The 14,435-nt window shown below is 40.1% G+C and overlaps 1 protein-coding gene across 2 annotated transcripts in view; it reads right to left on the minus strand.

Annotated features, from left to right (window-relative positions):
- Nucleotides 1-14,435, minus strand: part of RRAS2 (RAS related 2) — an 82,325-nt gene that overhangs the window by 15,608 nt on the left and 52,282 nt on the right. For both annotated transcript variants that reach the window (XM_003254970.4, XM_003254972.4), the window contains exons 2-4: nt 2,452-2,539; nt 1,446-1,548; nt 1,159-1,267 (exon numbers count right to left, since the gene is read on the minus strand). In XM_003254970.4, the coding sequence (XP_003255018.1) occupies nt 1,159-1,267; nt 1,446-1,548; nt 2,452-2,539 (300 nt within the window). The remainder of the gene's footprint in view (nt 1-1,158; nt 1,268-1,445; nt 1,549-2,451; nt 2,540-14,435) is intronic.

A 14,435-nucleotide genomic window follows, 5' to 3' on the forward strand; every position in this document is an offset into this window, starting at 1 on the left:
TACATTTTTCCAACAAAATCCTAAGAATCTGTAAACACAACATAATATAAAAACAAGAATACTTAAATACCAGCAAAATAAACAATTTAAACAATACATTTCAGATGTGGGGTAGAGACAAAAGACCTTAAAAAAATATATAACGATGATATTGTTCAGCTGTGTCCCCATCCGAATCTCATCTTTTTAAACTGTAGTTCCCATAACCCCCACGTGTCGTGGGAGGGACCAGGTGGAGATAATTGAATCATCGGTGGTTTCCCCCATCCTGTTGTCAGAGATCCGATGGTTTTATAAAGGGCAGTTTCCCTGCACACTCTCTCTTGCCTGCCATCATGTAAGATGTGTCTTTGCTCCTCCTTTGCCTTCCGCCATGATTGTGAGGTCTCCCCAGCCATGTGAAACTGTGAGTCCCTTAAACCTCTTTTTCTTTATAAATTACCCAGTCTTGGGTATGTCCTTTTAGCAGCATGAGAATGGACTAATACAAATGAACAGCCTGCATTAATATACAACTGACCTTGTTCCCCTCCCCTACAAAAAAGATGAATGTACAATGTCACCAAAAAATTGTTTTAACTAATAAAATTTCAATAAGTGGGTAAAGAAACAAGTGAGAATAAATTAGCCTGCAAACTAAATACTAAAAATATGCTTTTATTAAACGTTACTGAAGTGTTAGAGCTAGCCAGTGTAAAGAATTAACAGAAAATTCAGTCATTAAAGTGACTTAGAAAAAAATCCAAGTATTGTAATTTAAATGAAAGTCTACATGAATTTAGTATTAACACCGAATAACTTAGGCCTTTAGGGGTAACTTTGAAATTATCCAACTAAGTTAGAGTTTTGGATGTAATCCAAGAAATTATTACATGTGAATAAAGCTAGTTTAAACACTTCAGGCTTATAAAGTCTTATAAAATTTTATGAAAAACTATTTGAAAATAAGAAATTTTAATTTCTCCAAATCTACTTCCTTTTTATTTTTCACCCACTGTGACTTCTGTAAATACAATGTGCCAGACTCAGCTATAAACACTTAAGTGGCATGGAGCACAGTATTTTTTTTTACTAGACTTTCAATTATTTCCTTAAATCTATCAGTTCACTCACATGATTATAAACAATTGGTTTCCCAACAGTGAAATTCCTTCTCACCTGTCTTTGATGATCCAGATCTGCTTTATTACCAATTAAAATCATTGGGAACTCATCACGATCCTTTACTCTGAGAATCTGTCTTTGAAACTTATAGATTTCTTCAAAACTTTAAAAAAAAATCAAAAACAAATTAATCAATTTGGTCAAGTATGAGAATTCAGCAAGTCTCATGCCCCATTTAGTACTTCATTTTTCCTTTTTCTATAGAAACAAAAAGTCCAAATTCAATAAAGTCTAGTGATCTTGACAAGAACAGTAGATCTACATTCTAATATGGTACAAACCTGCCTCTATCTGTGACTGAAAAGACCAACAGGAAGCCCTCGCCAGTCCTCATATACTGTTCTCTCATGGCTCCAAACTCTTCTTGTCCTGCTGTATCCAAAACTAAAGAAAAAACAACAAATGTAATTATACTTCTGCTTTTTATAAACTGCTTCCCCACAAGGGCAAGACCAATTAATGTGAGTCCTCTAGAGAGCCTCATACTTGGTATAATACAGAAATGGCATTCCTTTCTTAGTACTTTATTCTTAATACTAAAGACAAATATATTCTAATGGCAGATGGTTACAGAGTTTATCTTCATCAGTACTGGTTGACTTTGTGGTTAGAATATATTAGGATACTAATTAGAAGCTTAAAAATATCAAACACATTTAATCAGATGGAGTCAGGTAACCTCTAAAATCACTTGAATGTTTTATCCCCTCCATGGAAAAAACTGAAGAAAATACCTGTAAATTCAAGAAAGAAATCTGAGTTATAACCACCGTCCCCCAATACCATACTTAGTGCAGGTGCTAATGTGATCTTTGATCTCTGTAAACAAAATAATCATACATATTAGAATAATAGGGCTTTCTTTGTGGAGAGGTGGGACGTTTAGACACAAAACAGTATTTGCTAAAGCCTCTGTGCTATAAATTCTAATAACAGTATCAAACTTTTTCTATATTCACTTCATCCATTTTAACCTTTGCCAAAAGGTAGGAAGAGTTGAGACCTGACAGGTTTTTTCCAGTTGCCCCAATAAAATCAACTTCAACAAACTACAATGAGACCAGTTTCACTAGAACAAGATCAATATAAATACTGTTTTACTTTTCATTTATTGAGGAATATTTAAATTACCCATTATGCGGACTCTTCAATCAAAACTTACAAATGATATGGGCTAATATTCCAGATCATCTAATACTTCAAATATATTATTTAACATAGCAAAACATCAGAGCTTATTTTTTAAAAAATGATATGCAAATTATCAAATAAAGGAAGTTTACTTACTATCTAGCCGGGCTGCTCTGTCATCTATCACACACTGCTTTGTGTAAGAATCTTCAATGGTTGGATCATAATCCGTTACAAAATAGGACTGCAAGAAAAGAAAAAACTTTATTTTAAAATTCATGGCCAGGCATGGTAGCTCACACCTGTAATCCTAGTGCTCTGGGAGGCCAAGGGAGAAGGATCACTTGAGGCCAGGAGTTTGAGACCAGCCTGGGCAACACAGCAAGACTCTTATCTCTTAAAAAAAATTTAAAAATTAGCCTTTGTGGTGTGTACCTGTGGTCTCTGCTACTTGGGAGGCTGATGTGGGAGGATCGCTTGAGCCCAGGTGGTTGGGGCTGCAATGAACCATGATTATGCCACTGTACTCCAGCCTGGGAGACAGGACAAGACCCTGTCTCAAAAATAAAAATAAAATAGAATAAAAAATAAAATAAAATTTATGATTACCTGCCTACCAATGTACCAAGGCAACTTTGCTTAACAAATTCCACTTATACAGAACTAAGCAAAACATTTTCACTGTACTAGGGTTTACCCTCTATGACAATTCCCCACCAAATGTTCTTATGAGCACCTTCACGTGAAGAAAAGGTACTAGGTATCTCTAAATTTTCGTATCTGAAATATGCAAGACTGCAAAAGATCTACAACTTTTTTCGTAATTATTTAAGGTTAAGAATCTAGATCTCAAACTCTAGAAAAATTAGAAAACACAGTAAGTTATAATTCAGACATATTTGAATTAGCAACCTGATTATAATCATCAGTCCTAAGAAGTAGCTGGAAAAAATGGAGACAACACAAAGAGGCCTGGAACATTTCATCTTATACCTTTCTTTTCTCACACTTTGTCTTATTCCCCTTTCAACTGTCTTATGTACTATAAGAAAATATCATTTTGAAATTTTTTCATTAGTAGGAACCTCAAACTTATTATTTCACTGACATCTTTTGTTGTTTTTTTAATCTTAAATTCTATTCCTCTCTTCTTTGATCAAACGCTCCCAACTATTGAATTCATTACCGTAAAAAAAAAAAAGGGACAGTTAAAGTATCCAAGTAAGACGGGAAGAATCTCAGCCTACATTTCAGTTTTATTTAAAAGGGTTTTAAAAACTCAGCTACTCAGGAGGCTGAGGTGAAAGGATCACCTGAGCCCAGAAGGTCAAGGCTGCAGTGAGCCATGATCGTACCACTCTGCACTCTAGCCTTGGTGACAGGATGAGACCCTGTCTCCAAAAAAGAAAAAGGTTTAAAAAAGAAAACAACAATAATCTGAGAGAGTGCATTTCCCTCTTCTTACAGAAGGGCACTAACCAGGACACCAACATCATCCTCCTTTTGTTCTGAGTATCTCCTTTGATCTACTTTGGACTGAATTCCTCAAAGCCCGTTTTCCCACCGGCTCATTACAAAATCTGAAGGAATGATTTGGAAGGAGACAGCTTAATGCTAGGAACCAGCATCAAGGGTATTTAGCCTTCTTCAGGCAAGGGTTCCTGGCTCTTGGGACCCAACATTCACGGTGACCTATGCAAACACCAGAGAGCTACTCAGAAACGAGCACTCTAAAGAGGACAGAAAAGAACCCCCTGGTTTTGGGAGGGGATATATTAATCTGCCTGATACCATGACTTTACATATTTTTTTTGAAGGACACTTTCCACATTTTATTTAAGTCTTCAGAATAACTTTAAAGCCAGGCATGGTGGCTCATGCCTGTAATCCTAACACTTTGTGAAAATTACTTGAGCCCAGGAGTTCTAGGCTAGCCTGGGCAACAAGGTGAGACCACATCTCTACAAAAACTGTAAGACTTAGCCAGAGGTGGTGGTGTACACCTGTAGTCCTAGTTACTCCGGAGGCTGAGACAGAAGAATTGCTTGAGCCCAGGAGTTCGAGGTTACAGTGAGGTATGATCATGCCACACTGCGCTCCAGCCTGGAAGACAGAATAACACCCTGTCCCTTAAAAAAATTTTTTTTAAATTAAAATTAAAATGTTTAACTTTAATCACAGAATTCCATATCTATAATCCTATTTGTTTTTTGATGTTTCACTTAAATGCATGATTTATTGAACAAAGTCTGTAAAAGAAATGTTTACCAACAGCAGTAACTTTTAGTAGGAAGCCATCTCCTCCACTACTCCATCACCATTTAAAAATAAACAGGTATCAATTCACTTAACTAGCCTTAAAAAAAAAAAAGCAGGTATCAAAACAACCATGAACTTACTTTTTGGCACCCATGCCACTTCAAAAAGTAAATAAATTTTACTGGGTATATTCTGTATACCCACTATTCTAAACAACAGGAATCAGCAGTCTTTCACAAGCAAATTGGATAAAGCATGCTCTGTACTTTTTAAGATTCATTTCTTGAAACATGTTTCCCCATATGCCATGCTTTTATATCTCGTAAAACCTGAATTTCACTGACTACTCCCAGTTGATGCCTAAAAGTGCTACACTGTCCCTTCCGATTTGGCCTAAAATAAAATAAACAAATGTTAAATACATTTTTTACAAATGTCCAAGCCATGCACAATAGCTAGAATCCTTTAAATGTGACAGTTCTTGGCATTGTGAGATTGAGACATTAACATGTACAAAACATTGTTGGTTTGATTGTTACATAAAAGACTGTTGCAACTTTGAAGTCCAGTATAAATAAAGTGTTTTACCTCTACTCGCTACGGACATTTCTTTGGATGTCTTAACTCTTGAAACACAATCTTAGTATTACAAGAATTTTGCCATACTGCTACATGCATTTATTTCCACCCATATTAATTTTTAAGACAAATTAATTGTTGGGATTTTTGGATATTTAGGTTCACGCCTAATCTTTGCTGTGTCCTATGTTCATACTTTGTCTACAGAGACCATCATCTACTGGCTACACGTAAATTGTAAAGAGCCATCCACATTGAAAGATTCCTCCTCCAACGAAACATCACTCTGGGAACTGCCTATCATAGAATCAAAAACCTCTTTCCCTCTCAAAATTCTAAAAAGCCACAGGTCAGAATATCCCTAAGAGCATTCACTGCGTGAAGGTAACAAATACAAGCATCACCTCTCACCGAAAAGGCAACATTTTTGTTAAACTTGGGTACCAGATATTTGAGGCGACAGATCACCAATAAGTAATCAGTCCCAGTGATGAAGTGTCCTGGGTTTAATTCTAACTCTGCTATTCTCTAGCTTTGGGACCTAAGGCAAATCACTTTACATGTCTAATCTTCAGCATCTGTAAAACAGAGATAGGAACAAAATTCTGTGAAGCAGGTAAAATGAAATAATGCATATGAAGTGCCAAGGCATGCTGATTAATAAATGTCAACCATAATAATAACTATTATTTTTGTCATGCAGTTAAATGGTCTGAATTAGTGTTTTTTACTCAAGTATAAAGATCTGCTAAGCTCAGGAGTAGCTGTAATAATTCCAGTCCTAGTTACACTTCAGACCAACCACATGACCTCTGGGACTTGGTATCCAAATGTTGTGAATCAAGATGAAAGCTGGGGTTCTGGAAATAGTCTCTGGATCTGAGCAGCAACTACACAGGTAATTTACGTAAGTAAAAACCCATCAAGCTGTACATTTAAGATCTGTACACTTTTTGTACATATATGAATTATACCTCTAGAGAATATATAAATTAAATGGCTCCCTGCTGCTTATAGAATTCTGTAGTTTCTTTACATACTATGCAAAGCCCTCCAGGTTTTATGTAGTATGCAAAGCCCTCCGGTTTGATCTGTGTTGTTCACCATGCAAAGCCTCATTTCCCACTACTTGAAATCCTTCGGCCAATTGTCCTTGCTCTCTTGATTTCACTCATTCATTTGTTCAGTGATCATGTATGGAGCACCTACTAAGTACTCCATAAAGACAAGGTCTCTACTTTCAGAGTCCAGTGCCTTTTATACAACCATCAGTAGTTGAGGTATTACTGGGGGCAAGAGGAATTGGGGCATTTTAAATCTATACCCAAGCCAAAAAACAGAAACAGCATGAAATGCCAATACCATGCTTGTTCAGAAGGCAAGAGAAGTTAGACAGTTAATACTACAGTTATGTACAGAACTATGTATGCGTTCACTTATCAACACAGTGCCTCAGCAATTTGCCAGGAAAGAAAACAGTCTCTCTCCTGAAGTTATAAAAAGTTACCAACCACAGCCCAGAAAGGATGTTCTGTAGCAGAAAGAGAAAAAAAAAGAGGAAAAAAAAACAAGCACAGTATTGCACTGAGCTAGACAGTAAAGGTTCAGGCAAGCATAGGGAAGGAGGGTGGACCCAAGGGCTCAAAAGAGTACACTGAGGGGAAAGGAAGGGTGGAGGATGGAGAGAGCACATGTTTCCCGATAGACATGAAAGGATGTGCGCAGAAGAATCCTAGTCAAAAGACAGGGAATACCCCCATTCAAAGGGCAGCATGCCTTCTCGGTAGTATGGAAGGGCAAATGAACTTCATTTTCTTTAAAGTTGTCAGGAGATGTGGAGAAACATTTAGGATTAGGGAAGCTATCACATTCAGACAGAGATAAAATCTGGTCTGGCAAGCCTGGGCAACATAGCGAGACCCCCATCTCTACAAAAAATAAATTAGCCAGGCATGGTGGCACGCACCTATAGTCCCAGCTACTCAGGAGGCTGAGGTAGGAGACGGAGGTAGGGGGATTGCTTGAGCCCAGAAGGGTGAGGCTGCAGTGAGCCATGATGGCACCACTGCACTCCAGCCTGAGCAACAAAGCAAGACCCTGTTTCAACCCCCCCCCTAAAAAAATTGATCTGGGTAAGTTTGTCGGAAGCCCCTAATAATGCCAAAGTATAATATTATGCTGGGATAAGCAGGATAATCCTTCTTACATGCCACTAGATTGCGTAACACGAGCTCGGGCTGGCCTCCTAAGGAGAACTGCCAACTCAGTATCTCCCCATTCAAAGAAGCCACATTAAGGAGGAAAAGAAGGAAGGAGAGAAAAGGGGATGAGTTGCCCTTCCGCCTTCAGTGGTAAGGAGTGACAACTCACTTTCTTCTGACACCAAGCTACTGGTGAAAGTGTAGTTCCCAAACACTGCCACAGAGTGGTGCCTGGTCTACACGCTGGGACCGGTAATTTACTGGAAATTCTAGGAAACTGTGAATCCAGCACATTGGTTAAGTCTACCACACTTGCATAGAAAAAGGATAGGCCAGATCTAAGGTACCACTGGGAAGTTGTAAACAAATGGAGGGCAGTTCTGAGCACAGCATCATTCTCAGGAAAGTCGTAGGAGTTCTCTAAAACCATAGGGTATAGAAAGGGGAAGAGAAAAGGAAAGGAGAGAACGGAAACATAAACAAGTATAGGAAAACCCTGAAAAATACTGAATCTGGGCAACGTGTACATGGTTGTAGGTTCTCTGGACTTTTGTATATATTTGACATTTTCATATTAAAATTAATTTTTTCTAAATCTGGTGGTGGCACATAAGGAAAGAGAGAGTGATCCTTTTTTAACCCTGAGCTTTCACCTCACTCTACTCAAGACTACATCATGTACAAGGCTGATATTTTTTCTTGCTCAGAATATTTTCCAGGTTTTTTTTCTTTTCCTCCTTCCTCCTTTTCTCTCAACACCACATATATCTTATCTACTTTGTCTTTTATTTTTTACTTTTATTGTCCATTTCTTCCCCAACCCAACTAGAAAGAAACTCCATGAGGGCAGGGACTTTGTCAGAGAAGTAAAGTGACGTGCTTAGTGCTTAAACATCAAATAACTTTGCTAATCTGCCTCTCTGAAAGTAAAACACACTCACACTCATCTTTCATTCCTGCTACCACTGATCCCATCGAATGTGACATATCCAGGCTGGGCGCAGTGGCTCACACCTGTAATCCCAGCACTTTGGGAGGCCGAGGAGGGCAGATCACCAGGTCAGGAGATCGAGACCATCCTGGCTAACACAGTGAAACCCCGTCTCTACTAAAAATACAAAAAATTAGCCAGGAGAGGTGGCGGGCGCCTGTAGTCCCAGCTACTCAGGAGGCTGAGGCAGGAGAATGGCGTGAACCCCGGGGGGCAGAGCCTGCAGTGAGCCAAGATCGCGCCACTGCACTCCAGCCTGGGCGACAGCAAGACTCCGTCTCAAAAAAAAAAAAAAGTGACATATCCATAGGCCGGGCATGGTGGCTCAGACCTCTAAACCCAGCACTTTGGGAGGCTGAGGCGGATGGATCACCTGAGGTCAGGAATTCGAGACCAGCCTGGCCAACATGGTGAAACCCCATGTCTACTAAAAATACAAAAATTAGCCAGGCATGGTGACAGGCACCTGTAGTCCCAGCTATTCGGGAGGCTGAGGCAGGAGAATCACTTGAACCCAGATGGCAGAGGTTGCAGTAAGCCAAGATCATGCCACTGCACTCCAGCCTGGGCAACAGAGCGAGACTGTTTCAAAAATAAAAATAAATAAATAAAATTCATAAAATTTCAAATTTCTCATTCCCTTATTGGCCTATAAAACAAGGAGTAAATGTACCACGCACACACACACGCACACACACACACACACACACACACACACCAAGACTAACAAATTTACTTTCTTTTCTTCTCCTTCTTGAGCTCCTGCTCAGCTCACCACTTACCCCCATACTACGCACAGATATCAGGTCATGAAACAATCTAGAGGCAAAATTCTGTGATTCTGTGCTCCCTTCCAGTTTAGGACAGCATTTCCCTATTATTACTTCTATCCATAAAACACGTACTATGTTTTTTAAATTATGATAAACCAAAATGAGATTTCATTAACTTGCTTCCTATTAACAGATGCATTTATATCTTTACTGGAGACAACATGATGAGAAGAAAACACAAGGGCTCTGGAGTCGGAGAGCCTGAAATCCAAATCCAGAAGCCATCCTACTAGCTAGCTGTTTGAGTCCTTGGGTAAACGAACACATCTCTAACTCCATTTCCTCAACAGAAAAGGGCAAGAACGGCTAGTTAGGGAAGGCATGTTCCAATGCCCACTTCAGATGTGGCAGCAAAGAAGTTGTAAGAGAAAAGGAAAAACTTCCCAGGGAGCTGCTCCCACTCCCAGGGAGTAGGGGGAAGCTCACAAAGTTGCCCCTCGGGATCTAATAAGGGCCACAGGTCCCCAGTGACTGCTATGTAGCCTCCATTCTCCTCTTCCAGGACAGAAGCGCTGGCTGAAGCTATCCTGTCCCTAGTCCCACCACTGTATCTCTGGTGTGTGGGGCTGCCTAGGGAGGCAGCAGAATTGAGGTAGTCTGAGATGTAAGTCAAATAGACCGGACACAGTTCTATCAGTTTGCCAGCTGTGGAAAACTAGAGCAGCTCACTTAACCTGTTTGAACCTCAATTTCCTTGTCTATGAAATGAAAATCACACCAACTTTGCAGGATTGTTGTGAAAAGTTAAAAATACTCTATGTGGAGTACAAAGCACAACAGATGACACACAGTAGGCCCTTAATAAATTATAGCTGATAAAGCCCAAATCACATCTTGCTTTCTTTGCAGTGCTTTCAACACTCCAACCAGAAAATAATCTCAATATTCTCTTACCCTTAAAGTGACAACAGTTTAGACTTTTCTCAACTTCTGTCTTATTAGTAATAAGTTGTGATTTGGAAAATACATATGCCAAGCTTAATGTATACTATATAATTGCTACTTACAATTTCCTTTTATAATTGCTTATCTTTTCATGTATGTGTGTAAGTGAATGTATGAATAACTGATACACTGAGTTAAACTCAATGGGTATAAGCATAAAGCTTTCCCTCCAAGCCCCTCTGTGGGAAAGTTTTTCTTTGTTCCTGAGTGAAATCTAAGGCAAGTCTCGTAATTTTTAAAAATCATTCTTTGACTATAAATATATTTAGGCCAAACACAACGGTTCATGCCTGTAATCCCAGCACTTTGGGAGGCAGAGGCAGGAGGACTGCTTGAGCCCAGGGGTTTGAGACCAGCCTCAGTGACATAGAGAGACCCCCATCTCCACAAAAAGGGGGAAAAAAAAAGTTTAAATATCCTTCAGCCCCAAGAACACCATAGTTTCAATAACTGTCTTAATTGCAGTAATCAATACTCATCTAAATTAAAGCTTTTCCCCTTCCTTGATGGAGCTGAGAAGTCTTGTTGGGCTGGGGGATGTGAGGGGTCCTGTCATCATCTCTCTCTCCCTGCTCTGCATCTCTTCTACCCACAACAAGGCTGTCTCTGGCTCCTTCAGGGTGGGAACTGAAGGAGTGGGAAAAGCTATGGGGGTGTCAAAAGGCCACACCAATTAAGTGTGATGTTCATACCAACTTTTTCATGAGGGCCCTCCATACTCAATTCCCAGAACTTAAGTGAGACCTGGCCATTTACAACTCCAACCCTCGATCTCTGGGGTTTCCATGGGTACCTCCCTCCTGGTTCATGTCACCTTCTAGGTGGCCGAGCACAGTGTCCCTTTCTAGATGGCTTTAAGCTTGTTTCACCCAGCAGCCTAAGGACACTAATGTCTTTCCAAGTACAAAGTGCTAACATACAGCCCTCTCTGTGCTCTGCTGCCTCAGGGCTACTGATCCATAGATTTGTATACTAAACCTTTCATTCCCCAAACTCGAGGGGATACATGTCAAATTCTCGGAATGACTCCATTACAGCCTCCCTCATCATTTGGCTTAAATGAAAGGGGCTTAAGGAGAAGCATCTTTCTACTCTCCTCTATGTGTGGAAGCAGGAAAGGACACCGAACATACAACATACTAATAGGTCTTTCCAAAAACATTGTCTTAGAACCCTTAATAATCTCAACACTTTTATTCCCTAGAGGTAGGTACGGGCTACATGTGCAAAACCAGTTTAAGGCTACCCACTATGCAAGTTCTTGGAATATGAGGATAACTTAGCACCTACTGTTTTAGTCTGTTTTGGGTTTCAACAGAAGCTAAAATGAATTAGAGTTCCAATTAAAATTGTGTTATATGTATGTCCCAGGACATATAAAACTCGATTTACATGCTCAAGGTTTTTAAAACTTTCCTGAAGCTAAGTAATATACTTGCACACAGATCTCAAAGTAGGGGAGGACTGCAGTGGGGAGAGAAGAATTAATTTCCCCAAGCACAATAAGGACCTAGTTAGCCATTGGTAGCCTCCATTTTCTAAAACAAGAGCAGAGCAAATTCCTCTGGTAACACTAGAGAAGACTGCAGCAACTTCAGGCAGCTGTGAGCCAGAGCTGGGCTCCTCCTTGTGTCACTTTTTAGCAGCAGCTGTCATGTCACAGAGAACCTTTGTTCCCTGCAACATCCTCCCTTATTTTTTTGTCAAATGTTTCCAATGTGCTTGATATTCCTTCACTGAAGTACAGTTTTTGACTGAAATTAGTATTTCATTTAACCTAACATGTACAACTATATATGTCTATAATTTAATCCCCAGAATTCTAATGCAGAATAATAAAAGCTACACTAAATCCAGTAATCCTTTTAGTTCCTTTTTAACAAAATTTAGTGAGGTTTTCAGTGTTGCCAATTGTCTCAGACAGCCTAAAGCAACCATGTGCCTTCATTTGCCTTCCATACATTTTCAGCTAATATATATGTATTACCTCACATATAGTATTTAGTTGCAAATGAATGGGCCTGGTATGTGCCAGCAGAAGTCAACTTACAAACTGGTTCTATCACAAAAGTCTGTTTATAAGTTATTTGGTGTTTTTTCCTAAATTGCAGGTATATTCACAGGCCAAACCACAAAAGCTACTACTGGATATGGCCCCGCCAGTATCAGCCCCAAGTTCTAACCTCTGAAGCAGGGTAATTTTTCCTAAGAAGAAATGGGAAGAGAATTTCTTTTCCTTTTCCAGAGGACAGAGCCAGGCCTAAACAAAACTTATATAGAGGGAAAGCTTGTCTTTGGGGTACCACTTGTATACCCCAGCCTTCTCAGCCTAACCTAACTCCCCACTCCAATAGCCTTCCCTGGGTTTAGCCTTCTTCTGAAAACATTCTAAGTACAAAAACACTGTATGTCTCTTCCCACTGTCCCCAAATTAAAGCCCTCAGGAGATAATCCTTGAATTCCCAAATTAAAACCCACAGACACATTCCCACTAGCAGTGTTTGGGGGTTCCAATTTTTCAATATCCTCACCTAGATCTGTTATTAAACATCAGTCTTGGCCATGTGCGATGGCTCACATCTGTAATCCCAACACTTTGGAAGGCTAAGGCAAGAGGATCACTGAGCCCAGGAATTCGAGACCAGCTGGGCAACACAGTGAGACCCCCATCTCTACAAAATATTTAAAAATTAGTCAGATGTGGTGGTGTGTAACTGTAGTCCCAGCTATGTGAGACGCTGAGGTAGGAGGATCACTTGAGCCCAGGAGTTAGAGGCTGCAGTGAGCTGCGACCGCACCACTGCATTCCAACCTGGGCTACAGAGTGAGATCCTATCCCCCACCCCCCGCAAAAAAAAAAAAAAACAGACTTTTTTTTTTTTTTTTTTACAACAGACACCCTATGGATGTAAAATAGTCTCTCACTGCAGTTTTAATGTGCATTTCCCTAGTGGGATGTTGAGTACATTTTTGTGTACTTCTTGGCCATTTGTATATCTTCTTTGCAGAAATGGCTACTCAAATCGTTGCCCCTTATTAAATTTTATCTTATCATTGAATGTAAGAGTACCTTATATATTCTGGATATGAATCCCTTATCAGAAATATGATTTACAAATATTTTTTAAATGGTTTTCATTCATTCCTTCATTTATAGAGATGGGATCCCACTATGTTGTCCAGGCTGATGTCGAACTCCTAGGCTTAAGGGATCCTGCCATCTCAGCCTCCTGAGTAGCTGGGACTACAGGCATGCATCACTGTGCCCAGATGATTTGCAAATATTTTCTCTTAGCCCCCTTCTTATAAAGCCTTCCTGCCATAAGTGAGTACATAGTTCCTAAATCTCAACTGTGGGGCGAAGTCTTATTACCCACCAACAATTCTGCACAATTCCAATTCCACATACCCAGGATTTTGGGTAATACCTGCTCCTGTGCCATCAATCTGTTGTACTAGCCTCCCATTAGGTGGCTGTTCCACTGGGCTGACTGCTGATCTAGAATGAAACTTCCTTCACTGTAACTATCCCTCTAACACCCCATTCCCTACCCTGAGCTTTTCCTATCACACTGAGCTTTAGCCTATACCATGCCCTAGCAGTTCATTTGTCCCAGTATGTGCATTTACCCTTTTTCATCAAATCTAAGATGGCAGTGATTGTAAGACCATCATTATTTTATGTGCCAAGATAAAAAAAAAAGGTCGGGTGCAGTGGCTCACGCCTATAATCCTAGTACTTTGGAAGGCCAAGGTGGGTGGATCTCTTGAGGTCAGGAGTTCAAGACCAGCCTGGGAAACATGGTGAAACCCACTGTCTACCCAAAATACAAAAATTAGCAGGGCATGATGGCACATGCCTGTGGTCCTAGCTATGTGGGAAGTTGAAGTGGGAGGATCATGGGAGCTCGGGAAGTCAAGGCTGCAGTGAGCCGTGATTGTGCCACTGCACTCCAGCCTGGGTAACAGAGGAGACCCTGCCCCCTCCCCCCAACCAAAAACAAAACAAAACAAAACAAAACAACAAAACAAAACAAAACAAAAAAAGCAGAAAAAGGAAGTGGGAAAAAAAAACCGCTACCAATACACTCATGACATGCCTTTGATTATGAGGCATCTCAATTTCAGATATACTAAAATGTATGGGGGAAAATGTGATGAAATACAATAGTTCTAGACAACCGCATTGGTAAGGCTAGTTTTTGAGACAGAATATCTCATTTTGTCGCCCAGGCTGGAGAGCAGTGGTGCAATCTAGGCTCACTGCAACCTCCGTCTCCCTGGTTCAAGTGATTCTCCTGCCTCAGCCTCCCAAGTAGCTGGGATAACAGG

The sequence above is a fragment of the Nomascus leucogenys genome, chromosome 15, assembly GCF_006542625.1.
Source record: "Nomascus leucogenys isolate Asia chromosome 15, Asia_NLE_v1, whole genome shotgun sequence".
Lineage (NCBI taxonomy): Eukaryota > Metazoa > Chordata > Mammalia > Primates > Hylobatidae > Nomascus > Nomascus leucogenys.